This window comes from Fringilla coelebs (assembly GCF_963513975.1).
Source record: "Fringilla coelebs genome assembly, chromosome: 2".
Taxonomy (NCBI): Eukaryota; Metazoa; Chordata; class Aves; order Passeriformes; family Fringillidae; genus Fringilla; species Fringilla coelebs.
In genome coordinates, this window is record NC_140029.1 from 95,020,662 (window position 1) to 95,046,748 (window position 26,087).

Genomic DNA, 26,087 nt, shown 5'->3' on the forward strand with positions numbered 1-26,087 from the left:
AACAACTCAACTTCACGCTCACCTGAAATGCCCGATAACAGCTACTATTTTTCTGCTGATGCAAGGTAATTTGGTAAGCCAGGGCAACTTGTGATAGGCACCAAGCCCATGCTTTATTACCTTAAGGTGCAGATCTTGCTACCAAGCTGCATTACTCTGAGTCTGTCCTCTTTCTAGTGAGTCAGAACAAAAGGCACCCACAGGTCTATACAAAACTTCCCCTAAGTTAATTTACCTACACTAGCTCTATATGGACATGTCTCTAAGAAGGAATAGTCAATGAAGTGCCATATTTCTCTATTGAGAAATATATTTTCTACTTACAGTCCTTCTCAGCTCTTGGAAGAAACAAAGGGGTTTTTTTAAATGTTGTTAGCACATACAGCAATAATTTTCAGAAAATCCAAGCTAAACCTGGGTTTACATATCAGGCCCATCAGCTACTTTAGATGCTAGGATTTAAACAGCTGTTCTCCAGAAAAACTGCAAATTTTTTGGACAATGGGTATGGAAGGTGCATGTATGCATAAATGCTGCAAATTCCACATCTGTGGAACCAAGTAGAAGGATACACCAAGAGCTTGACAAGCTTTAAGTCCCTTCCACCTGGGCTTCTCAAAATTTATCTGTAGAAATCCTAGATGAAGCAGTGAGCACAAACAGTAGCATAGCAATGAATAAGCTTACACTTTATACACTTGTAATTTCAACAGAACAGCCAGCCTGAACCACTTATCTCTGCTGCAAGTGAAGATACACGTTTGTCTACTGTTTCATTTCACACAGGTAAACTTGGCTTTGTTTTTCACAACAGGAAGGCAACATGAAGCATTTTACCTAAGATTGGCTTGGAATGCTCTTTATTAACAAAATGTTTTGTGCAAATCCAGAGACATCAGTTTAACTCCTTCACTTTCAGTACTGCTCTAACCACTCAGCAGCATACAATTATCAATACTAACTTTCTTAACCTGAATACATTTCTAGCTGAATTGGAGCTGTCTCCTAAAAGAACATGAGATTATTCTCACTTTAGGAAAGGATCCCTAGGGACCCAAAAACACAGAAGTAAACATTACCCAGAGTGTTCTGGTTCAGCCTAATGACAGCAGTTCTATTCCCTCCCCCACTACTGCTTTGCACTTCCTAAGGTCATTTTCATCACTGCAAGGCAAGCTGTGAAATAATGTTTGAATATAATACCACTATGCAGCAGAGATGGTAGAGGTTTAAAGACATCTGCAGAGCAAAAAAAGACAGAAAATGGGGGGGAAGGGGCAGTAAGAAAACCACTGTTATTAAAATTCCCCTCAACAACCAACAGAAAAAAGCTAAACACATACCACAAGCAAATTAAGAACATTGAACTGATAAGAGCAGAGGCTATCAAACAAATTAGTAAGAAGGCTGATTTTTCCTCTCCACAGAGTTGGGGGAGGATCAGGATTTTTAAAAAGTATGTATGCAAATCTTGGCACTGTTGAACATTTCTATACCGCTGGGGATGGAGAAAAATTACAGGCTGCATGAAAGATATGTAGGTAGAAGCTTTTAACCAAATACTCCTGAAATCAAGTGAATAAAACCAATTCCTAGAAGTGAACATGTTCCAGACATCATCTATTTAAAGACTGTACCAGCAGTATTAACCATTTCCAGAAAACTCTCCTATACTTTAAGTACAGAATTATCTCAGTGAGTTACTAAGTATTGTCACAATGTTAGCTTTTTCAAGTTCACAAGATAAAAAATCCCCACCACTTTTTGCCTTCAGGTGACTTAAACATATATCTTCCAAACACCAAAGTCAATTTTTTTCCAACAAAATATATCCTTTCAGTATTTTGATTAAAATGCTAATAAGATAACAGGGCTACTCTTCCTTACATACAATGCATATCCAAAATTTTGCACTGGGGGGAAGAGGGGGACAACTAACACAGGGCTGAACCTAATTTCAGCTGTCCTGTATTTTAAACACTGTATGCCCTATATACCACTACCTGCAAGCAGTCAAGCCTCTGCTGTGCCCATCTTGCTGCACCACGGTGCAGGCAGTTATGCTCTCGTGCAGATCACACATTTAAGGTGGTTATTAGTACACACAGAAACAACAGAATAAGTCCGTCATGTTACACAAGGAGAGCAGAAATGCGTGATCTCCCTGTATACAGCAGAGCCTTCTAGCAGAAAATACTGTTCTCCCTATATCCTGCTTCCCCCTTCTTTCTTTGAAGTACTTCATGTTGCTGAACATGGTCACGGAAAACAAACAAACAAACTACACTATATACTAAAGAGTCTCGAGGAAATTATAAAGATCTCTTGGCCCTGTGTTGGAAACATGTATTCTATGCTTGAACTAAAATCTGTTTTCTGAAATTCAGAATTCAGGCCACAGATATTAATGCTTAGCTTAGCCAAAAGTTTGTCATGGCTCAGGATTTTTACTCTGATTTATGAAACTGAACAAAACCACCAAGATGCAGGTCAATAGGCCAGTGGTGCACAGTGGGATGCAGACCCCCCATACCCAAGGTGAGAACTGCTTAGGACAAGGGAATTAATGTTGTGAAGAACAACAGTCTGGAGCTTGCCCCTCACCTTATTTGCCAGGACACCTCCATGGGCAGCCTGAGTATGAGCCAGAGGACACAAGAGAAATTAATCGCATGGGTAAACCTTTGCCATGTAGGAAAGCTAGTTTCATTTGCGTGAAGGAATTCACCTTGTAAGAGTGTGGGGCAACTGCAACAGAAAACAGACAGAGAAACAGAAGAAAAAAATTCTAAGCATGAAGATTCTGAGAGAAAAGATTAATGTTGTGAGTCTAGAAAATCCTGCTCCGAATAAAAAAAAAGACTAGTCTTGGAGAAGGGAAGAAAAATAAGAAAAATGGCATGAAGACAGCTGTCTTTTTATTAAAGAGATATCTCCAGTTTAATATGCTCTATTTATTCAACATCACTAATGCAGGCACGACAGGGAATATTTACTGCTATTGTTTAGGCAACTAGCAGCAGGAAAGACAACAGGACTACTTTTTAACCAGCTTAACTGGAGACCTTCACCATAAAAAATAAAATCCAGAGACAGAAGAGAGATGTAGTAATAGGAAAATAGGAAAGCTGCAAAATATCTAAAACATCCAAAAGCCAGAACTTTCTGCTGCTCTAAGAGATACACCTGTGAAAGAGCAAATTAATTTGTGAAGCTTGTTAAGTGTGTAGGAGTATTGCATAAACAACAGCCTCTTTAAATAGGTATATTCACAAAAATGATAATGCCTGACATGCATCGAGTTGAATCTGAACTCAAGCCAACACAGAAGCAGTATGGGGGAGCAACAGGAAAGTTAATTGACTATAACCATATCCCCAGGCAAAAATCACAACTTGAAGGCAGCCAACTCAATCCATAACTCTGAAAGCTTTCCTGCACACCTCAATAATCCCCCTGTAACGACACCTGCAAACAACTTCAGTTGTCAACTCTGAAATGATAAGACACAAAATTTTTCAGTGAGATTAAGAACTGCCTTCAATTAATTAAACTGTTCTATTCCTGCCAACAAGTGATGAAGTAAGTTCTTTTTGCACCTGAAAGAAATAGACAGTTGCTACTGAGCACAGTACTACTGTTGGGGTTTTCTGTCTTTTTTTTCCTCACCACCACATAACCTTGGAACCAATACAGGTTGTGCACACTTCACTTTAAAAGCATTTACCAAATCAAAAATTCAGATACTACAGAATATCCACCAAAGTTCAATGAGCTGTGTGAACAACTACAGCCCTTTGGCACAGAAAACTTCCCCAGAGTAAGTGAAAATCTCATCATAGAAAGTGAGAACTTGTCAGGGGCTACTGTGGGGCCACAGGACGAGCGCCCACAAATCTGAGCACAAGTCTGTCATCCAGGTACCTGTGCTTCTTCTATCCTGTACTGGGTAATGAGATATGAGGCTGGTATATTAGGATCCACTGTTAGCACAGAGAGTGAAAGCCGCTGCAAGATATCCATTAAGGTTTTTCATCTTCAGATCAGATTCAGCATATGCACAATACTCTCCTGAAACCCTGGGCTTTCAGTGAGTTCCTCAGCTTACTCCACCAATAACAATGAAGCCCATAAGCTTTAAGAAAGTATAAGTGCAAAGAAGGGGGTTGGGGGAATCTTTCAGAAACTTAAGTACAGCCTGAAACGTTTCCCCTCAGTTTCCAAGAAATACAAACAAAGGAAAGAAACATCTTTGAAATGAGCACCACCCCACTGTCAAGAAACTTTTCGTTTAAGCTGTTGGGAACTCTGTACCCACCAAAAGAGAGAAAGAAAACCACAATTTCTTTGTTTTCATTCTAAACACCCAACAACGTTTTTCCCCCACAGAACTGAAGATAAAAAAATGCTTTTGCTGCAATTCTGTGAAACAAATAAGCAAACAAGTTTCATAAGATCAGAAAGCTCTCTAGCTTTTTCCACAAATGAGCTGGAGCACCAAAGTCATGTTGTCTTACAGATCCCAACTGTTAAAATATTTACCTTCTTCACTATCTGAAGCACTGCTCTTCTCTGGAAGATTTTCATTCTCATTGAGGTCTAAGGACTTTTCTAAAGACCTGCTCCTAACTAGCTTAGCAGGTTTTCTTTCTGAAGATGGAAGAGGACTCTTTATTTGCTTCTCACTTGAGGACTCCTCCACCTGAAACAACCAACAGCAGAAAAAATATCAGCAATCACAGACCATTAAGAAAAAGAAAAATAAAAAAGAAAGAAAGTTACTATAAAAGAAGACAGCCATACAAAGTAAGTAAGCCAGCCACAAGTTCTATCTGCTCAATTACCACACAGTCAAGCACTAATTTCCCCCTTGTTCCTCTACCCCAGCCAACATCTCTTCCCTTTATTTAAATATTTTACTAAACTCTGGTAACAAGAAACAGACTTACTTGTATGTACTGTTGCTACCAAGAGCTCTCTTAAGTGGGACAGTCCTCTTGCCCCCATCTGTTCAGTTTGGGCCACTTCCCTGCTTTGATATTAGCACTTATAAATTCATTAACCTTACACAGATTTACTTTACATTCATCAGATTAGTTTTTCCTAACTGTTTAGCAAGGGTCCAACAAAGGGGAAGCACAATGAAACAGGCAGGGTGCCCCTCTTCCAGCAAGCTTAGATTACCCCAGTTACACAGTTGAAAAGTTCTTATTTTGTAGGACACCATCCTACTTTGAAAAAAGAAGCTTTAAAATACTGTCTAGAGCCATCCTACTTATTACTTCTCACAAACAAAGCAATGGAGAATCACTTGCCATCTCCAATATGTAAGCAAGCAGGAAATCCCTCTAAACATCAGTCACTGAATCAGTGATGCAGCTCTTAACCTTAAACAAGAACTGTCAGCTAAGCATGTATGCCATTGCACACTTAAAGAAGTAAGTCTCCGGGGAAACTGTGTGGACAAAGTTTGTGTACCTAAAAATGCCACCCAAAGATTTTGGCAACCAACTTTGAATCAGTTTTCATTCTAAACCTCTCCTCGAGGCCCCACTGCCACCAGAGGAACATCCAGGATCAAGCGCCAGCACAGCCCCGGAAGAGCAATGTGTGGACCACAGTAAATATGATCAGGCCTCCTCAACCGAGTTGTTCTGACTCATCTGCAAAACCATCATCCCAAAAGGAGTATTCAGCATTGACTGAAGACAGCAAAAGCATCCATGGCTTGAACAGTCATCGTGTACTTCCTGTACTTCTTGGATTTTTTAAAAAATAAAAACCTGCTACTTTTCTTGTGCAACCAAGGGCTGTTAGGTGGTGGGTGGCTGGAAAACAGAGACAGACATAAATCTGACTGCAGTATAAGCAGACAAAAGTACTTCTTCAGGGTCAAAAAATTATAAAGGAAGACTGAATCAGAAAAACACATCAGTTAACAAATGCTCCTATTGAGAGAAGCTGTCATGTACTCAGTCACACAACAGGATCTAGGACAGAACCAACATTAAATGTCAAAATACCAATACAGATCGAAGTACAAAAGGAGCTAGTTGCGACAGAACAAGCCTAAAAATTGACACACTGATCCAGCACAAACCCAAGGAACTCTCATAGCATTTTGACAACAATCATGATCTAGTGAAGCAAGGTTCCCACTAGCAGCATAAGAGCAGCCCACTATGCCATGAGCAGAGCAGGGAAGCCAGGCTCAAGTCATAAGACAAAAGCAACACCTCCTAGAAAAAAAAGCTTTTCACGTTCTCATGGAAGAAGAGATTCAAGCTGGGGCTTCTGTAATAATTGATCGAGTTTAACAGATTTCATGGGGTTTTGGGTTGGTTTGCATTTTTTTCACACTAAAGAGTAAAGATTTTAAGATCTCTCAGCTGTAATTAAAGAGGTATAATTTATTCCCAATTGTATATTTATCTCCTGAGCTAGTCCAGTAGTGCTAAGCTCTGTGCCAAGGGCTTTTTGATTTTCAGCCTGTGAGCAGCAAGATCTGGGACTGGAAGGCCTCCCTACAAGGGGAGGAGGGAAGATGATGGTTGCAAAAACAGGCAACAAGGTGGCTCCCACATTCACACGTACTAAGAGGGCAGATAAGCCACATAAACTTGTGTCAACTACAGACAGCCATTAACAATATTTTTTTCAAGATGGGCCAAATACTAGACCCAACCTCTCCACTATTCAGATCTTCCTCTTATGAGAGCTTTGGGTCCGACTTTGTCTATCAGAGCAGTAAAGGGAGTTGAAGCCTGTTTCCCTCCAGTCTTTGGAAGGTGGTTAAGTGTGCTTTGTGTCATCACTCTGATGACTTCTGATAAATACATTCTAAGCACTACTGCCTCCTCCTACTGCCCTTGTGGTTCTACAAAATATGCTGCAATCCTGGGGCTGTGGAGAGAGCATGGATATTCTTGAGTAATGCAAAGTGACACATACAGCTAAACAAAATCATTGTGCATTTTAGCTACCCTGAAACAGTAAACAGTTTAGTTACATATTTATCAAGACCACACTTTTACACTATAATTAAAATACTTTTCAGAGGCAATTTATTCAAGGCAGAAGACTGGCATTTTTGCAGACCAAATCCCCAGGCATTCCTCCTTACCAAGATGCCAAATTTGATTTAGCACCTGCAAGAGACATCTCGGGGTGTGGCTTCTTTTCCAGGCACAGCAATTATCTTTAAATGGCTTGTTCTTGCGCAAATAAGACAAGTGCAAACCAAGGCTACCTGTGTAGATTTTTAGTTATCCCAAACAGTCCAAATTCCAGCAGCATCCTCAGTCCTCTCAGGCCTCCCTTGCAAATCTCCAAAAATCTTGTTTTATACTGCTAGGGTTTCCACGAGGAATACCCATCACTCAAGCAACTATGCTTTTAACATCTGAGAAATACCAATATTCTTTGCTAAATAAGAGTGTCTAGCCATTAACTTGGATTTTGGCAAAACTATTAAAATCCTACTTAACCTCCAGATCAGTTTTAGCAAGTGACAAAAGCCAGAAGATTTAAAGGGTAGGGTGGTAAAAACTATTAAAATAATCTCCTTTCTTCCTTCATCATATTCTCCTAAGTAAAACTGGCAATTAAGTACCCAGCCCTAGTGAAGCTTATAAAAAATCCATTAGCGGTTTATTTTCTTTTCCAAGACCTTTGGGATACCTAATAACCAAGAGAAAATATCTCCAACTTTTTAGGACTACAACTGCACACAGGAGCCCTAGTAACTGTGCTAGACACTGCAGCCATCTCATATCACTGCTAATGCACTTGCTGTTCACACTAGCCAAACACATTCACAAATTCATACAACATGAGTGAGGCATTCATGCTTGTTAGTTGTACTAATCCAAGGCATCAAGGTGAAATTCATCCTTATTATACCAAGTGTGGGGGCTTTCCCCTTCCTTCTGAAGCATTAAAAAAGGTTTCACATACCCACAACAGCAGACTAATTCACCATTGAAGGCAAGGAAGACAAAGTGTAACTACCCTTTAATAAGCCATATGTATAGGAGATACAATATAAGAGGAGATATTTTTTTAAATGACAAATAAGCACAAGCAAGAAAACATTGGAAGTGAAAAAGGCATTACTTTCGAGAAGCACTTGGATAAAACACAAATATGGTCCTGTTGGGAGCTGGATAAGAAAAACCAAGAAATTTTGTTTTTAAAGGAAAAACAAAAACCAGACCAGGGCATAAGCCTCGGCATTGTAGCCAGGCTGTGCAGCAACTTAGTGACAGAGCACTGCTGAAGCTCATCCCAATAATATTCTCTTACACAGAATTTTGCTCATTTTCAAATTTAAGAAACATTCTTGACTTGTCAAAGACTTTTTTGGAAGTTGCAATCTCCATTCATCTTATGCTTACAGACATACACGTTAAGCACATATGCTTATCCACTACAAAGAGCAAGAAAGCTGTGTCAGCACTTACTCCTGGCAACATGTGTCTGTTGAGTGACTCTCCTTCTGTTTGAAGTGTGGGCTCACGAACTAAACCAATCATTTTGGGTAGTTTTTCATCCCTTTCTCCAGAATCATCACAAATGCTGGATCTGTCCAAAGCAAAAAGGAAGATATCTTTGGAGATCTAAGCACTGAGAAATCCGAGAAAGCGTCTCGTGGGATTGTTGCATTGAAAACACGGCTGTTCAGATAACATTAAAAACTACGAAATCATTCTTCCCACATACAGCTCATTAATATCAAGCCATCTTCCTCATTTCAGCCACCTCTCAGAACATTCAGCTTCTGATCATAAGGTTAATAAAACCAAGAAAGTGAGTGCTGGGAGAAATGAGGAAACATACAGCTTATTACTAATTGGGAAAGAAAAAGTATTAGGAAAGTGTCAGAAATTAATTTTTTTCCTGCATCGCTTATTCCAAAGTTGCAAAGCTGTAACTTTCTAACAGAAAAAACCCAAAACATAACCAAAAAAAAACCCAAAACAAAACAAAAACAAGCAAACCTAAAACAGAAACCAAACCAACCAAACAAAAAAAAACCACCCAAAAATATTTAATAGAACATCTTTTGAAGCCTGTAATGAACTCAAGACACTTTTCTCACAAACATACTCAGATAACACAGGATTGAAGAGACAAACTACATTGTTCAGTTTTGTAGAGTCATGCTTATTTACACAGAGATATGTAAAGTGCTGTTATTAGATTGACACTGGCAGGTCATAAATCAGTTCACATTTGTTCAAAAAAAATGAAGGAAACTCTTTCAAAAAACCCACATCATTATTATTACAATTATCCCAGCTTGCTATATTATTATTCCTGCTTCTTAATTCAAGCTGAGGACAATACAAAAACAAACTAAGACATCAGATATCAGGAGAACAAGGCAAAACAAGTATCTCAGTCTCCACAGAGGAGGGGAAGAAAGAAAGTGTCTGAACCATAATTAATAGCTCCATTCTATGCAAACCTTCCAAACTGTTGAAGGGCATAAAGGTGCTGACTAGGCACCATCATACAAAAAGGCGGCTATTTAAGCTACCTTATGCTGGTCCCCTAGCAGATCTAGGGAGAACATGGTTATCCTCTCTCCTCTTCTAAGGGGCCTCAGCTGCACTGCTACTATTTTAGCAAATTCACACAGTGAAGTTTTTATGCACGCTCAGTCTATGCAGTTCAGACCTTTGCATCCTTTTACCACAGGTTCAACCAAGGCTACAGTAGCTCTTTAGGAAATGAGTTTCTAAGGAAGAGGACACTGCTTCTCCCCAGATGTTTCAATAGGCTGTACAGCTCCACCTTACCGAGACTGCCCGTTGTCCTCTGACGACGAGTGGAAGCTCTCCATCTCCTCGCTGTTCAGGCCCAGCTCAGAGCCATAGCTCTGGTGCACCAGTTGCCAGAATTCCTGCTTGGTCAGCCTCTGAAACAAAGCAGGCTAGTCAAGAACCACAGTATGGAACAGTAAGGCACTGGAGGAAAAACAGCAACAAGTTTGTATTACGCCACAGCCTTTAACCTCAATTCTGACAAGGACCGAAAGCATTCAGGTATCACGTTCCGAGATTGGGTTTCAGCATTTTGGGCAACTGTACTCCTGTCTACTCCACACTCCCATCGCTGTTCAACCAACAATACCAGGCATAAGAAAAATCATCATTTTAAGAAAACACACTTGTAGCCACTACTTGCTTCTTCACATGTCACCAATATTTTCACAGATACCTTCAAGGTACCTCCCTCTTGAACTTCACTTGATATGGCACAAGGTAAGTAATTACCTCTTTGATTCTAAACAAACTGCTTAAGAGATACCCACCTGTTTCCTGAGGATGCTCAGAGTACTTTACAAATTGTGGGAGGCTAGCATTTCAGTCACTACACTGGTGTCTAGGTCAGCCAACTGTCCACTTTGCCAAGATAGGAGAGGAGATCCTCACTTTGTAGCACCATCCTCATAATGAAAAGTAGTTGCTGTTCTTCAGGATTACCTTGACTGAGGACTAGCTAAGTCTTCTCCTGCTCTACAATATCTCTGTTCTGTTCCACGAATTCCCACACCTACTGAGACATATTTAAGCTCTCTTAAATCATCAGGAAAGCTTGGAGGTGGAAGTAGTATGACACACTCATATCTGCAAAGTAAGCAATGAGTTTCAAAGTCCACCTTGGCTGTAAAGGGCTTGGGGAATGGGGGAGGGGGGCGAAAAAAAAAAAACACCAGAAAGAAAGGAAATAAAAGCTTTTGGTATTTAACAGAGCTCAGAGAGCAATACTAGCGATCTTAAAACAGGAGACACCACACTGGAAAATGTGCCTCGGCCACCATCCATATTGATCAAGGGAACAGGACTGTGCTAATGAGGCAGTAACACAAGTAGTGCTTACTATTTGCATGAAATGATGACATTAAATACCCTTGCATTATTTAAAAGGCCTTTAAATGATCCTCTCCACCCGCTTGCTTCACCTGTAGAGTGTTAGTTACAGCACCCGCAATTTTAGACAGGCACGGAGGAGCTGACCCGCGCTCAGGATGTAAATTCGTGCCCGCAGCAGCCCCGGCGCTTCCCGCGCCCCGTCCCGCTCCGCGACCCACCTGGCGCGTCCCGCGGGGCAGCGCCGCTCCCGGACAGCCCCGCTCCCGCCGGGAGCCGCCGCCGCCGCGCTCCCACTTCCTGCTGGGCGGCGGCTCCGGGGCCCGGCCGGGGCCGCCCCCCCGCCCGCGCCGGGGCCGGGGCAGCGCCTTCCTCGGCGGCCGCCGCCGGCCCGAGGCGGGACAGCGCCAATCTCGGCCGTCGCCGCCGGGCCGGGCCCCACGAGGATCCCGCTTCCCCCTCGCCCCCGCTGCGAGATCCCCGCGCTGCATAGCATCGCACGGGAGCCGCTCCCCCCGAGGGCCGGGACAAATAGCCCAACTGGGGAGACGAGGAAGGCTTTTTCCCTCGGTTATTTTCCAGCATAACACGGTTTCGGGCTTTTCAAAAAGCAGCTGGCAACAAGCACTCTATTGGCAGAGATCAGTTTCAAGGTATTTAATCCTAGCAAGGGCAAAGTAAACATTAAAACACAAAACACACAGCTATAAAGCAAGGGTCATAGCAGCTAATGCCAGCCTCCCTCTGCACGGGGGTTTGTTCTACAGAGCAATGCAGCGCTGAAACACATGCATCCACTTACAGCTGGCCTTACCTTCCCCAGGCATTCTGTCTTCTGAAGCAATAAACTCATAACCACAAATAACTACCTACAGCTGTTCTTATTAAATGGCCAAAAACAGGGGTGGGCATTACATGGTTTCAAAATACGACTGAGGTGAATCTTTAGCTAGCACACCTTCCAACTAGGAATCAAAGGACAGAAATAAAGCCATTTTCATTTCTGTTGCCCAAAATTGCCAATGCCTTGATTCCCAGTCATAATGGCACAGAGCTAATGTTGCTAATTAAGTTCACCAGTATATTCTGTCTACGGGCAAATCAGTCCACCCTTTTACAGTCAGCTCAATAGTTCGAGGAAAGCAGAGAAGCTTTTCAGCTTCTACAAAGGAATCTATAAAGCTGCTTCCTTGTTGTTTTGTAAAAGCAATGTTACCAACTTCTGCTTCTAAAACAGCATTCTCCCACTCAGGTCAATTATTCCTAGCTCAGCTAGATATTATAATAAGTTCCTAATGGCCACAAGCCAAGATCAAATGAGACTTGCTTTATTGTATCAGAAAGAGTCAATTCTGAAAACAAAGAAGGGCATAAATTTTCTGGGTCAGACTTTTGCTTCTGAGAGGATGCCTTAGAGAAGCTCTGAAGCTTGAAAGGCAAAATCTAAACATTAATTTCTTTGCCCATTCTAGGTGACAGTCTACACTGCATTTTTCCTCAGTGCTCTTTGTATACAAAAACAAAGGCTACAAGAAGCAGCTGGGACACACTTTTGTCTTTTCAAGCAGAGCACAGATCATCAATACTTTGCTTCATGCCAGACAAAGCGGTGTCATGGCAGAAGCAATACTACACAGTACCACCAACGGAAGCAAAGCTGATGATTTTTACCTTCTATGGACAAATGCAGAAATAAGAACAAGACCTGCCATACAGGTTGACTAAAGAGACAGCCCTCACCATACATCACACTTCTGCCAGGCAACTCTGATACAGAACTCTGTCTGCAGAGCAGGGGAGGGAAACAGCAAACTCTCCCTCTAATTACCTAAACATGAAGCTCAGAATCAAACCCAGTCTTCTTTCATCTCTTAAATTAATCTTGTTGTACACAAAGGTGCAAATAAACATCTCTCTTTTCACAACCTGCCCTGAAAAACTGCTGGGGAAGGCAGAACTGCTGTCCGCAAGAAGCCCAGGTGATCAGAAATTCTGGTCCCTTCTCACACCTCTAGACTTACCTGCTACAATGTCTCCGGAGACAGGTGCAAATCTCTACCCAGCAAAGCATAAGAAGAACAATAGGAAAATAAATCCAACTCTAAGGCAGAGGACTCATGGGAATTGAGACCGATTAAGTTAAGATCTTGTTCCATTAGAAATAAGGAGCGCTGTGTTTGTTTGGGATTTGAATGACCTGCCTTAATTACATTTTAATTTGTTCCTTCTCCCTTAAACTTGAGGGATATTTGACACCCGTAAGGTTTAGGAAAATAAAGCAAAACTGTGACTGGCACTGCTCTTATTGTCAATAGCAAGCATGAATAAATTCCTTGTACCAATCTGGAAAGCCCACTGCAAAATAGGATTTTTGGCTGATTTTAGAAACTGAAGTATTATTGAAAGCTGCAGTGGATGTGGGAGCAGCTATCTGTTTTATCAAGACCGGTGTCATGTCTCTTCCAGACCTGCATTAATGATTCCTTATTTTCCATGATGCTGGATCATTTAAAACACAATGGCAAGGTAAAAGCCTACACAACTCAGTCTGCACATGTTTTGCAACAGGGACAGAAAAAAAATAAAGTGGAATTTTCCTTCAAAGAAAAAAGTCTTTGCATGGACATTTAAAGAATAAAAAGCCTAAGCCATGTTAAGAAGAAAGTACCCCCTGGTTTGCAGAGGAGCTAAAGTTGAAGAGCACCAAACACGCTACAGTGTATTCTGAGCAAGGTCTGAAGAAGTTATGAGCTACAAAATTGTAACTGAGCTAAAGGGGACTAGGAGTCCTGTCAGAGCAGTGGTGCGAAGCTGGGAGAAAGCATCTTGATGGATGAAGTAAGTTTGGGCAAAGAATAGCATTAACCATTTGCTGGCTCTCTTGCGCAGTGCAAGTCACTTCTAGCAGAAAGGCAGACTTATCAAAGGACTACTTGTTCAAACACCTAGGACATGCAATATTTGGGAGGACAAGGCAGAATGGCCACCAGATGGAGATCTGGGAAAGGGTATGAGGCTGACCCCACAGACAAGTTCTGCAGGTGGTGAAAGCTTAAGGTGAATCAGGTAAGGCAGACAGGTCACTCCACAGAGGTGAGACTTCAGAACACAAAATCTATGCCCAGAAGTGCTGAAGAAACCAGGTACTGAAATTTACCTCTGCACAACCATGACTTGAAGCAAATGTAATTCCAAATTCTGAAAATTGGGGATTATTCACTGTCAGGTGGTGCAAACCAGCACTGTGACACCTATAGTAAAATTTATATTTCTGATAACTTTATTTCATCATGATGACAACTGTTGGATGTCATCTCCAGGTCTAGCAGATGTGCTCCAGAATATAAACAAGCTATTCACAGGCTTCAAAACATTTAGCTATTGGCAGAGGAAACATTAAAACCAGCTCCTTTTGGAACTGGTTCCAGAGTGAGATTTGTTTTTTGTCAAAAGCCTTACAAATTCTGATGGCATCCCTTTGATCACTGAAGCCAGGAACACCAAACTCCACACACTCAGGCACTGTGTACCATGGCAGGGCCTCAGGTGTATGGGACATTTTCCAAATGTATGCTGTTCCTGACATTGGAGTCGTGGGGAGAAAACAGCTAAACTGAAAACACCAAGGGCTCTCTTTTAGTATTAGTTCAGTAGACAGCTGCCATTCTAGTAGTGTCAGTGGATCCAGCTCCATAAACTTCAGTTTCTACTTTCAACTCCACAGTGCCCCTCTATAGCTTTATCTAGTAAAGAATATCATAAAGAAGGCTGACAGGTGACTCAAACACATTCTAGCAGAGAATCAGAAGTCATTACTATGTTTCAAAAGTAGCAACTCAACCTAACAGAAATCCTGTTTCAATAATAGTTCCAAACATACTACATTAACAAGCCCTACATACACCTCATGACCATGCTCCATTTTACAACTGAGAACCCCATGCAGAAATTCTCACAAACAGATTTATCTTTTAACATACTGCAGTGAGGATGAAAGCAAGCTAACGGCAAGATTTGATAGAAATAATAAGGATTGTTCCCAGGCTACTCTAATGCACTGTTTCCTAAAACCTGCTGGCTTAATTCATGTCATCTTGAATGCAGTTCATGCCTCCTGCTTTCTTATCTATCCTTTAGCTAATGCTCTCAAGTGAAAAATCGATCCTAATGTGACAGTCATTTCAGGTCAGAGAAGAAACACAAGAAAAACTAATACTGAACAGTAAAAAGCTTGTTACCTCTGTTCCAGCTCTAGGATAGGTTTGTATACCTGAATGTCCATACACTGACCCTCCAGCACCACAAACTAATCAACTGAATAACATAACTGCCATTTCTGACAAACTCTGCACAAGAAAGAAAGCAAGGTTACTTCTAGTTGCCCATTCCAGTCAAAAGGTGACAAAGTATATTGTGGCTGGATTCAAGACAATTAAATAGTATTTGATTTGAGGGACAAGAGATTTGCAAGAAACATTGGTTTTGCCTTAAATAGCACTTCCCTTTATTTTCAGCACTTTTTTTTTGACAAAAAGACTACCCTAAAATTCATCCAACGAAAAGAAAAAAAGTGTAGCTACTATGCGTAAGTAGTACAACAGCTTTAAACCTTTGGGGATCATTGCAGTGTTATATATGGATATTTCGGTGTGTAATTGCAACTGAATTGAAATATTTAAACAATGAGAAACATAAACAGGAAGGAATTGGTTTACAAAAACTGTCTTTCTTACAAAAAAATTGTCTTGTCTGTCATGATGTTCTGCAAATGTGTCAATTTTTAGAAAGATTAGCTTAAGCATCCACAAATTGCAATATAAATCAAACTAACTAGCTGAAGTTGCCAAAATACACTTCCATATCATACAGCCTGCCTTTGTTGCATTTATTCAAGGTCAGCAGAGTTGTAATGAGTTGGCTGGCAAACATTCAGCTAACTTATCTGAGAAGGAGTTTTGGCCTTTTTTCCTTGAAGTTTTCACTGAGAAAGCCTCTTGCCTTTTTGATCACAAATTAGGCACAGAAAATGTGAAGCAAATGCATATCAATTTAGTAACATATGCTTGAGCTCATAGTGAAGAGAAGCATGCAACCAATATGCAAAGACAAAATGCTCCTTCAACAGCAGAGTTGTAGGTGGCAGTCTGAGAAGGAAAAGATGAGAATTTCGTCTGTGATCTAAAGTACAAGGAACCAAAGCAGAACATCAGATTAGAATTCTAAGTCAGAAAGGAAAAGCTAACTTCTAGTCTCTCATTCTCCAGAGGCATATCTGTCTACGTTAGAAAAAGTTTATTTGGCTGCTCAACCACAGATACTGTTGTAGATAAACTTACCTTATCCAGCAACACATTCTGCCACAAACGGAAGATGCTGAGGTAGCTTCTGTCTCTTGCACTGAATGACGTGAAGAAAAACTGCAGAAAAAAACAAGGTAAAACATATGCTCAAGTGTAACTATTTTCAGGAATCCCAGAATGCTTCCTTGTATCTTGATATCCCAAGGTCATCAGTAACAGCTTGCCTCATTTCACATTTAACAAACCTGGGGTCATATTCCTCAGGTTCCACAGTTTGCATCACTTTCAGTGATGACTTTCCCCAATGTCCACACAGTAAATGAAGACACTTGCTCTTCTGGCCATGTGACTAGCCTTGGTATAAAGGAAGAGCTCCTCCTCAACTTCAACACACTTAAATTTTTCCCAAAGAAGGTTGAATAAATCAGAAACACATATGCCTGTTTCTTACAGGCCACAGCTATTTCCATTCTTCTGCCACATAAGCCTTTTACTAACATTTTCACACAAGATGATGTGAAATTAAAATAATTAAAATAGGAGATCAAATTATATGCATTATTTCAAGTATTAAAATCTTTCCTATTGGAAAGATGGGGTTTTTTTAGCAAATAGGTCTATCTTCCTTGTCAATGAAAGTTAATACTGGATGAATTAAGAGGGAACAGCCAAATATGATGAATCACAGTTGCTTCCCAAAGAACAGCTTCAGGTTTACTGTGGAAAGCTCTGTTCTTTGCCAAGAATTATTATTTTCAAGGCATCTATAGAAGAACCAATCACAAAGTGTATTACACATAAGACTCTGCATCATGCTTTTCAGTTTTTAAATACACACTCAAAAACTTCATTTCCCAGCATATGTTCTGGGGTAAATTTCTCCATTACTCAAAACCCATGACATCACAGTCCTTATGTTTTCAGTAGTTTCTTCAAGGAGTACTTGAAATCCAGTGACTTGGATACTTTTGCAGTATGAAGAATACACATTCTGAATTCATGCTTTGAATTAGTTTTCCTTTGAATAGGTGACAAACTTTTACTTTCTGGTTACAGTATCAACACCACTAAAGGATTTTGCAGTCAAACTGGAGTTGAATTATCAAGCAAACATGCACAGGGACCAAGGCAGACTAAGTCTGCCTTCTGATCCCAATCACATTTAAGCATTTGACAGAGAAGTACTTATGCAACTATAGACTAGAACAAGTGCTGTGTTCAGGACTCTATCATTTAGCAAGAATACATTTAAAAACAGATTTTACCTTCTCTCCTTTTGTTGCTATTTGTATGGCATTTGGAATGAGACGAGCAGTCTTCTCCTTTGTCATGAAAGTTATATCCTTCAAAGCAATAGAAATCTAAGCAGAAACACATTTAATAAAATATATTAAAAATTACTTATGACTAAAAAGTTAGTTACAGAATATGCAAGAAGAACTCAAACTAACCCCAAACCCTGGGATGCAATTCAGATGAGATCACAAAGGCAATTACTGTCTCCACTTGCTGTTTTAACAGCAAGCATTTCAAAGTAGAAGCTGAGGTGACTTAAGAGTCATCTCCTCTTCTTTCACATTAGGACTAGGGAAATAAGTGATTCTTTCTGCTTTTCTTCCACTCCTTCAGCCGCAATCCCAACCAAACACAAATCACAGATCTGAAAGTCAAACCTGATCAGAATGCTATAAAGCAGGACATAGATGAGAGAGATCAAGTAACAGACTATCTCACAGATGTTTACAATATAGTCAATTTTCAAAATTTTATTTGCAGTCTAGTCACTGCAAGAAATTCTTCCTGCCTAGGCACGTTTCACTTGTATATTAGTAGTTGAAATGTTTCTGTTTAGAAGAACATGGTCTGACTGGCTGCAAGAAGCCATTTCCTTCCAAGGCTGCTCCCCCTCTTCTCTTGAATATAAGGCTGTGCTGCCATTCAGCATAGAGAAAGGAGGAACATACAGCTCTAACTTGTTTTTTCCTGTGTGAACAGGAAGTTCTCCACTTACTCCCTCTCTCTTTACAACAACACAGCCTGCTAATGAGGTCCCAAACTTGGCTGTACCATTGTAGCTGATGAGCTCAGATTGCCTAAAGGTACTGCTGAAGATATCACCCTGCTAGACAGGCAGAAGCAGGTTACCAGGATGCATGCCGTTTTGGATTAAAAAAAAAACCCAGTCAGTCTTTGAACAGTTTATACATTCAAGGGTATAATTCCAATGGGTTTATTTTTTAATTAATTTCACATCTAAAATAAGATATATTCAATCATCAAATCCATCTGATAAAATTAAGCTTGGTTTTCAGTTAAGTATTTCTACAGCCCCTCATGGGCTTAAATACACTAGCTATTTCTTGTTTGTCCTGTATATTTCAGAGCCCTCAAATGTGAGATACTGACGTAAATTGTGAGCAGTCTCATAGTTCATAGAACAATTTGACATAACCTAGCAAACAGAGGATGGACATCATCTTTTTCTTATTCACTGCTTCATGCAAGTTCTACAGCAGATGCAACAACTGCATCTGAATGAAGAAATTTAAACTAACTAACCTAATCTCACAGAAATAAAGAGCCAACATATCACAAATATCTACCTTTACTCGTACTGTTCAAAAGCCACAGACCACAATATGAGGACTTGCAGAAGTCATTTATCAATTCCCTTCAGCTATTCTTAGATACTGATATTTACATGGCTATGTCAAGTAAGGTTTAATGCTGGAGAGTTCTTGAATAGGGCAACACCACATACCATGTCATGTCCCAGGACTTACAGTAGGATGTTACATGTTACATTCCTTTATAGGACAATTTGCATGGTAAGGAAAGGCAAATTGTCATTACCAGGACTGTAAATAGCCAGCTTTAGCATAATTCCTAAACTTCTTATGCTGAATGACAGACTGAATGGGCTTACTTCAGCATTCAGTTGTCTCCACTGCTACTCTTATTTTACATAATGGATTTGAATTTCCACTCAGGGATGCAGGCTCTTTCTTTCCAGCCCAGAGTTACTAGTATGAGATTGACAGGATGAGATCTGAGAGACTTTAATCCTATATCCTGATAGGATAGGACATGGAAAAGGTAGGATCCAAGTGAGCTAGGAGATCTTACTGTGGTCTCCCATCGGAAAATGTTGCTGTGGAAGCAGAGCCAGTTTTCAGAGAGATACAAGCGTCCTTGCAGCAGGATATCCTTCTGGAGCGCACAGGCATAATCTGTGTACAGAGAGCAAGAGCAAGTTACTCAGCCACTGGCTGCAGCGCAGCTGACCCAAACCTGTTAACTAAAACGAAATGGGATATTAAAATACAATAAAAAGGCATTTCTTTCACTTTTAAGAAGTCTACAAAGGCAGACTTGTACTGGCTTGCATCCAGACCATTGCTCTGGGAGCAGCCCAAAGCCAGAGTTGATGGTACATCCATGTGAGGACAGCATTCCATCTATCAACCCCTGTGCACTATCTTAGGTTTTCAGAGAAGAGGCGTCAGGCAAGACCAGAAGTACATGGGAGAAGTATTCATTAGTCAAACTTCAAAGCATCTAAACAACAGAATACACAAACATTTTATAGTACCACAGATTATACTCTCAACATAACAGTAGTTCATATGTTGCAGCAAGATAATAGTTTTCTACTAAACAGATCCTGTCACTAGCTAAAACTATCTGCAGAGTGAGACACTAACAGGCAGATTGAAGCTATCCAGTTCTTGAGGCAGGGGGTGTTTCCTGAAGTTGACTATCATTTTTATGATTCTGTCTCTGACTGAAACACCCCTAATTGAGAAATAGATTTCTAATTACCCACCATCAGATACCTGCTAATTAAGAACCAGAGCAGAGGATTTAGTTGTATTTCTTAAAAATCTCAGAGCTTTCCCAGTTTCAGAGTCTGAAGATTCAAACAAAAGGAATTTTCAGAAGAACTGCTGCTAGATAATTAAGATAGAGCTCTTTGGGGAGGTCCAACCTAAAGAAGGCTACCTAACATACACAAAATACGCAGAATGTATGTATTGATGCAATATATATTAGTGATTTTACCCTTAGAGGTATCTAATAGATTTATATCTGGTATTGTCTGAGCCAGAATTTTGATTTTTTTGTACTACAAGAACATAATAAATACAGTTCTTGTTCAAATATCAAGAAGTTCAGGAGTCCCCAGCATCCTAACTTCAAGCTAAATCGGCACTTACAGAAGCTTTTATTATGATTTTTAAAATTCTCTAGCGTTTTCCTCCTCAAATAATCAAGCAGAAATAAATTTCCTTGTAACAAGAATGAGGCATGTATACAAGCCCTTGGAGATGTAACTACAAATAGAACTACAGAAGCTTAAATCTAAAGAACTAAGTGCATGTTTGAGAACTGTCAGATACCAAAATGCTGACAGAGGAAGACAACAGGAGTTTGAAGTCAAGGACTTGAGGAGAGCATTACTAAGAAGCTTGCATCTGACCTCTGTGGTTTTTAGAAGAGCTACAAAGGTCATCATTGGGCAACTGATGAGCAATCTCACTCTGACCTACCTACACAAAAGAGACTATGAAAACAAATGGAAGAGATTAGTACTTCTCCTGTTAAGTTTTCTGAACCAGTAACTTAATATGTTGCTTGAAAACAACATTTTCAGCCAAATTATAATAGCACTCCTTTAAGTTCCCATTTAGACAGTCCAAGTAATTCCTTTCATTTTAAGAAAATATTATTTTATATAATATTTATATACAGTGCTCATTACAGTGGAATAGTTGTGCATTTTTACCAGCTGGTTTAAAAAGAAAAGCAGTAACATTTCTTTTAATGAACAGCAGCAAGCAAAGGCTTCTTGGAACACTGTAAAGCCTGTACCAAGTTTCTCTACACCAAGCCAAGGAAGAGCTCCTTCCTTGGAGGATGCAAAAAGTCCTTTCAAGGAAACACTGCTTTTTATGGGGTAAAAGAAATTTTTATGAAAGTGCTGGCTTTGCTTCTTATGGAACAGATTGAGATTAACCCATTACTAAATCTTTCTCTAAATCCTATGCAGTCTCTTTGAAACTGTGCTTCAGAGTTTGCTCCATGGCTTCCTGCATCAATCCAGTGGAAGGAGAAACATCAAAACAATGCTTTGAAGTAATACCCTTTCCATCTGTTTTACATCCCTACTGAAGTATTTTAAAAATGTATAAGGCATTTCAGAGGATAACTGCCTCTTGAGGTTGGAAAAAGACACAGGGATTTAAGAGCTTCAGAGCTGTTGCTTGCATACTCCAAGCATACACTAAACAGCCCCTCAATATTCACTTCCTTAAAAGTTGCATAAAATGAGAGATGAACTTGGAACAGTCACAATGCCACTTCTGTATGAAAATATACAGTGTATTTGTTACATAAATACAACACAGGCAGGTGATAAAGAAGGGAATAAGGTGCATAACTATGCAAAGGAGGTAGGGTTGCCTTCTTTGGATTCTGCAGCAGAGCTGAAACAGAGCTGGAAAAGGAATATTTCAGTGCTGAGAAAAGTTATGCATCATAGTTTGATATTCTCTGACATGTGCTTCTTTCCTCTCCCATTCATCTGAAAAATAGTCTTTTAAATTACAACCACCCATGTGTCACTCTGTCCCAGGAGTCACATTAATCAAGGTGCCTTGGGCAAGGATATTAGTTCTAGGGAGCAAGGGGAAAGCTTTTTCTAAGGATGATCTACCTAGTTATCAGGTCTCAGAAACAACATCCCTTTTTTTTTTCCACAAAGCACGCAGTAGAAGAGAGGAGTATGGACCTAGCTTTCCTTGAAGGCATTTCATGCTAGTTCAAAGACAGGAGAATAGGGAGTTATCATCACCTGTAGTCAGAATTTGCCATAAAAAACACAAAATGCTTTGACACGACTGCAATCTGAAGTCACCAAACAGAAGACAAGGACTTTTGCTGTAATTCCTTCTTACCTACTATGAGTCTCTCTGAGTCTGGCAGATGCGAAAACTGTCTCTTGAATTCCTCACTCCTATATTTGTAAGTGGAACTTGAGAGCTGCAACAAAGAAAAAGGTTATGCAAACAGATTTATTTTCAGCCATCAACTGTCTTCATACTGGATGTGTAATTTTATCTTGAAGAACAAATGAACCTCAGAAGAGCAATAAAGAATAGGTGGTATCTAAATGTGATCATCACGGTAACTTTATGCTTACTTATGTAAGAGTATTTATTTGGCATGGGCCAAACTATTCCCTGTATCAGGCCAGATGCCAGTCACAAGGCATTACAGTGCTATGATAGCAACCTGCTCCACCCATAAGAGGATGAGAGCCCTTCTGGGTCTAAATATTCTAGCACAGACTAAGTGAAAGGCAGCAAGGCCATAACACAGAGGTGACAGGAAAAAAATCAAGCCCCCATGCAGGCCAATAGAACAAAAGGGCCCAACAGAGAACATCAATGTCTACTTGGAGTACCACTTCAGGAATACTACAATTTGGATTTTTCTACAGTTGCTGTAACTAGACCTGTAGGAACAAAGGTAATAGTTTCCTCCAGTAAGAATAAATAGCAGCATCTTGATTTTCTGTCATGTTCTACAGTTCACCCCATTTTAAAGAGATCACTGTCCATGATTTTCTTAAGATTCAAATTGGGCAGTAAACTCACAGCAGAGAGGACTATCTTGATGGACTTTACCTCCTTACTCCTATACACAAATGTGCCTGCTCCCATTCAAATGAAGAGCTTCAGCCCATTCTCCAGAAAATATTCTGCATAGAAGTCCTACTATTCATTTTCAGTTGTAAGAGGATCATATTTTTTTTTCTTAACAGATATTGGGCACTTATTTTAGAGGTGATCTTAACTAAATGCTGCGTAAGGCCATGACTCAGCTGAACTAAAACTATTACAGGAGGAAATCACTTTTAAGTGTTCCTAGAACCAGGTATAAATATACTACAAAAGCCTCTTTCACACTATTTTTTTAAACCTTTCTAAAGATCTTAAGCACATGGATGCTATTCTCTGTTTGAGCATCTGTATTACTCCAAAACTTGACATTCACCATTAAACCCATCTCCACCATAAGATTAGTTGCTATTTATATTTAGGATGGGGGAAGAAGGAAGAAAGGAGGCAAAGAACCACTTTTGACTGTATGACCTTACTTTTGACACACTCCTGCAGCATGTTAGTTGGTCACTACTCTTCCACTATGTATGTGCTTGTCCAAAAAACCCCAGGACAAAAGCAGATTTATCTTCAGCTTGATGGCCTTCTAATAAACTAGAACAAATACAGTGCTCCCACTTCCTCAAGATTCCCACATTTTGCTCTTTTTTTCTTAGGATATTCCTGCTTCTTGCAGTTCAAAAGTTCACTGAACACCACCCTACACTTAGATCTTACAATTGTCTGGCATCTTATACTTGAGAATTGAGCTCTTAGGCCACAAGAAGTGCAAATTCAAGTGCAACCTCAAAGTCAAGGGTTTACGTGCATGTAAGACGCGAGAGAGCAAAGCTGCTCTGACAGATCAGCTTTTAAAAAATAAGTCAATTCACCTTCTACTACCATGAATAAAAAAAAGCCTATACGTTTGACCTCTATTTCAGTACATATTTGCTGTCCATTGATATTCTGAGCATTGTAATTCAAAAAGGCAGCATGGGGTGGAGACAGAAAATACAGGACACCCCTCTCCTTTTGAGAAAAATAAACATGAAAGGTTTGGGTGTAGCTAAGGAGGAACATGTTAGACATGTCTCCTCTAACCTGTAATGCCTCCAGTTATATTTCAGTTATTTCTGTGATTATAAAAACAACATTCCTGGAAAGCATGTAATCTGTGGAAGTAGGTGGGCTATGGTTTCTTGGCTTGCAACATCCAGCCCTGAAATGCACACTTTTAATTGATCATCAAAAAAAGGCATCCAGTATCTGCACTGCTTTGAAGAAATCTCGTTCTTTGCAATTACTCTGAAAAGAGGCATAGGGAAAAATAAAAAATTAACTCACACCTGTCAAGTTTCCACCTGTAGTTCCTGAGCCCCTATGGTTTACACACAGTCCTACCTCAGGTGACTGAAGTCTGGGGGTGTCTATTGCCAATGCCAGCATAGAGGGAATAAAAGAATTGGTTTGCCATGAGAGGAAAATGAAAGTCACAATTTGTGAAATCATGATTTAGGAAGCAATGCTTTTAAGGAGAAATGTAGTTTCTCAAACATGATGCATACAAGAGATAAGAGCTACACTGAAGTTCAGCATTTTTGTGGTTATAAGACAAAAGGAATCAAAGAAAAAGAGCATCATAGTGTCACAGACATATTTATATTAGTGCATGAATCAGCCAGTTCAACAGCTCCAAGAATCCAGACTCCGGATACTGAGTTTTACTTAGAACTGAAATTTTTCTAGAGCATAAAACCTGCTACCACTTGTCTTAGAAACCCTTAATGGCATATAGAAGCATTGTCATGAGTGACTGGACTATAAGAAAACCTTATTAATGGTAGATTTCTACTGAGCTTTTTGGACACAGGGTCTGCTCTGAATCCTTATCTAATCAGCAGAAAAATGAGAGCACATCGAAACTTTTGAACCTTATCTTTTCCCTACTTTGCATGAAAACTAGCTCACTTAAATATCTACTTTTTAACTACTCAGTAGGTGGCTTGGTGATTGAGAAGAGATCCCTCAACAGACTTGGGAAACAAGAGGGGCAATTTTAACACTAATGGCAATTTCAACTTCCTTAAAGTGAAGAAAACAAGACATTATGAATACAGCATCTCTCCTAATCTCTACTATAATGTCCAACATGTGGCAGCATTTGAAGCAGGTTGCCACCTCTGAGTTACAAAATCTAGCACCAAATATAAAAAGAGGAAAGGCATAAAACAGGTTGGAACATGGCACTCACAAGATGAAAACAGCAATTTGTTTTTAATACACACACATTTCTAAGTTTAATTATAAATCATCAGGCAAACACTTGGCCTGAAGGTAATCTTAGGCATTTATGGTTATGCTATATTTAATCACCAAGGAAATTATTAAGCGCAGCGAACAACTTATTAGCATTTTTCATCTGAAGCCACAAAATATACCAGAAACCTGTAAGATAGCATAAACAGAAAACCGTTTTCAGTGACAACCAGAAAGTTTTACAGAAGACAGTTATGTAAGAACCAGATACTGGAGACACATAACCAAATGATTCTCATACCTTGTTTGGAAATGGACGGTTCAACTATATAAAGTCATGTTCCAGAGAAAAAATATGTAAACTTAAATAGAACAAAGCTGAGTTATTTATAGGATAGAAGCCTGTTTAAAAAACAGATTCCCTCCACATTTACATCTTCAAAGTGTAGACACTGCAAACAATTTGAGCCATTTAGCAAACTGCGGAGGAAAATTAGGCAACACCTTCTCCCAGGAGCACAGCAAAAATCCTAATCATTAGGAAATTATTTGATTGCAGATATCACTAAGCATGCAAATAAGCAATCAACTTCAGTAGAATGGTGTGCACATTTTTTAATAATCACTAATGACGGCAATAATTCTGCATTTGTTTTGTTCGTGTTTTCTCTTTGTTTTGAGACACCACAAAACCTAGGTAACCTGACAATTTGCATTCTACAGTTGTGACATGCAGCTATGAACTCAACAGCTGAGATCACAGGTAAGTTGAACTTATCAGTAGGGTAATAACTCTCAGATCACCTAATTTCAAGAGATGCCTCCCACAGAGCTTCAGTCTCCGTATCAGTTATCACCACAGGCTCAGGGTCCCAGAATCAAAGAAGCCTATAAGCAAGCAGCCCAAACTACCATTCCTTTTATGCTCAGAAGCCTCACTTAACCATCAAAATATGGCACACGGAACTTAAAGCTTTGCTCCTCTA

General features: G+C 39.8%; 1 protein-coding gene across 1 annotated transcript in view; it reads right to left on the reverse strand.

Moving 5' to 3' along the window:
- Positions 1-26,087, reverse strand: part of GRAMD1C (GRAM domain containing 1C) — a 51,353-nt gene that overhangs the window by 11,664 nt on the left and 13,602 nt on the right. Inside the window, 7 exon segments of the mRNA XM_084227193.1 lie at positions 4,543-4,702; positions 8,463-8,583; positions 9,804-9,922; positions 16,214-16,294; positions 17,443-17,538; positions 19,304-19,407; positions 22,135-22,219. Coding sequence (XP_084083319.1) covers positions 4,543-4,702; positions 8,463-8,583; positions 9,804-9,922; positions 16,214-16,294; positions 17,443-17,538; positions 19,304-19,407; positions 22,135-22,219 — 766 coding nt within the window.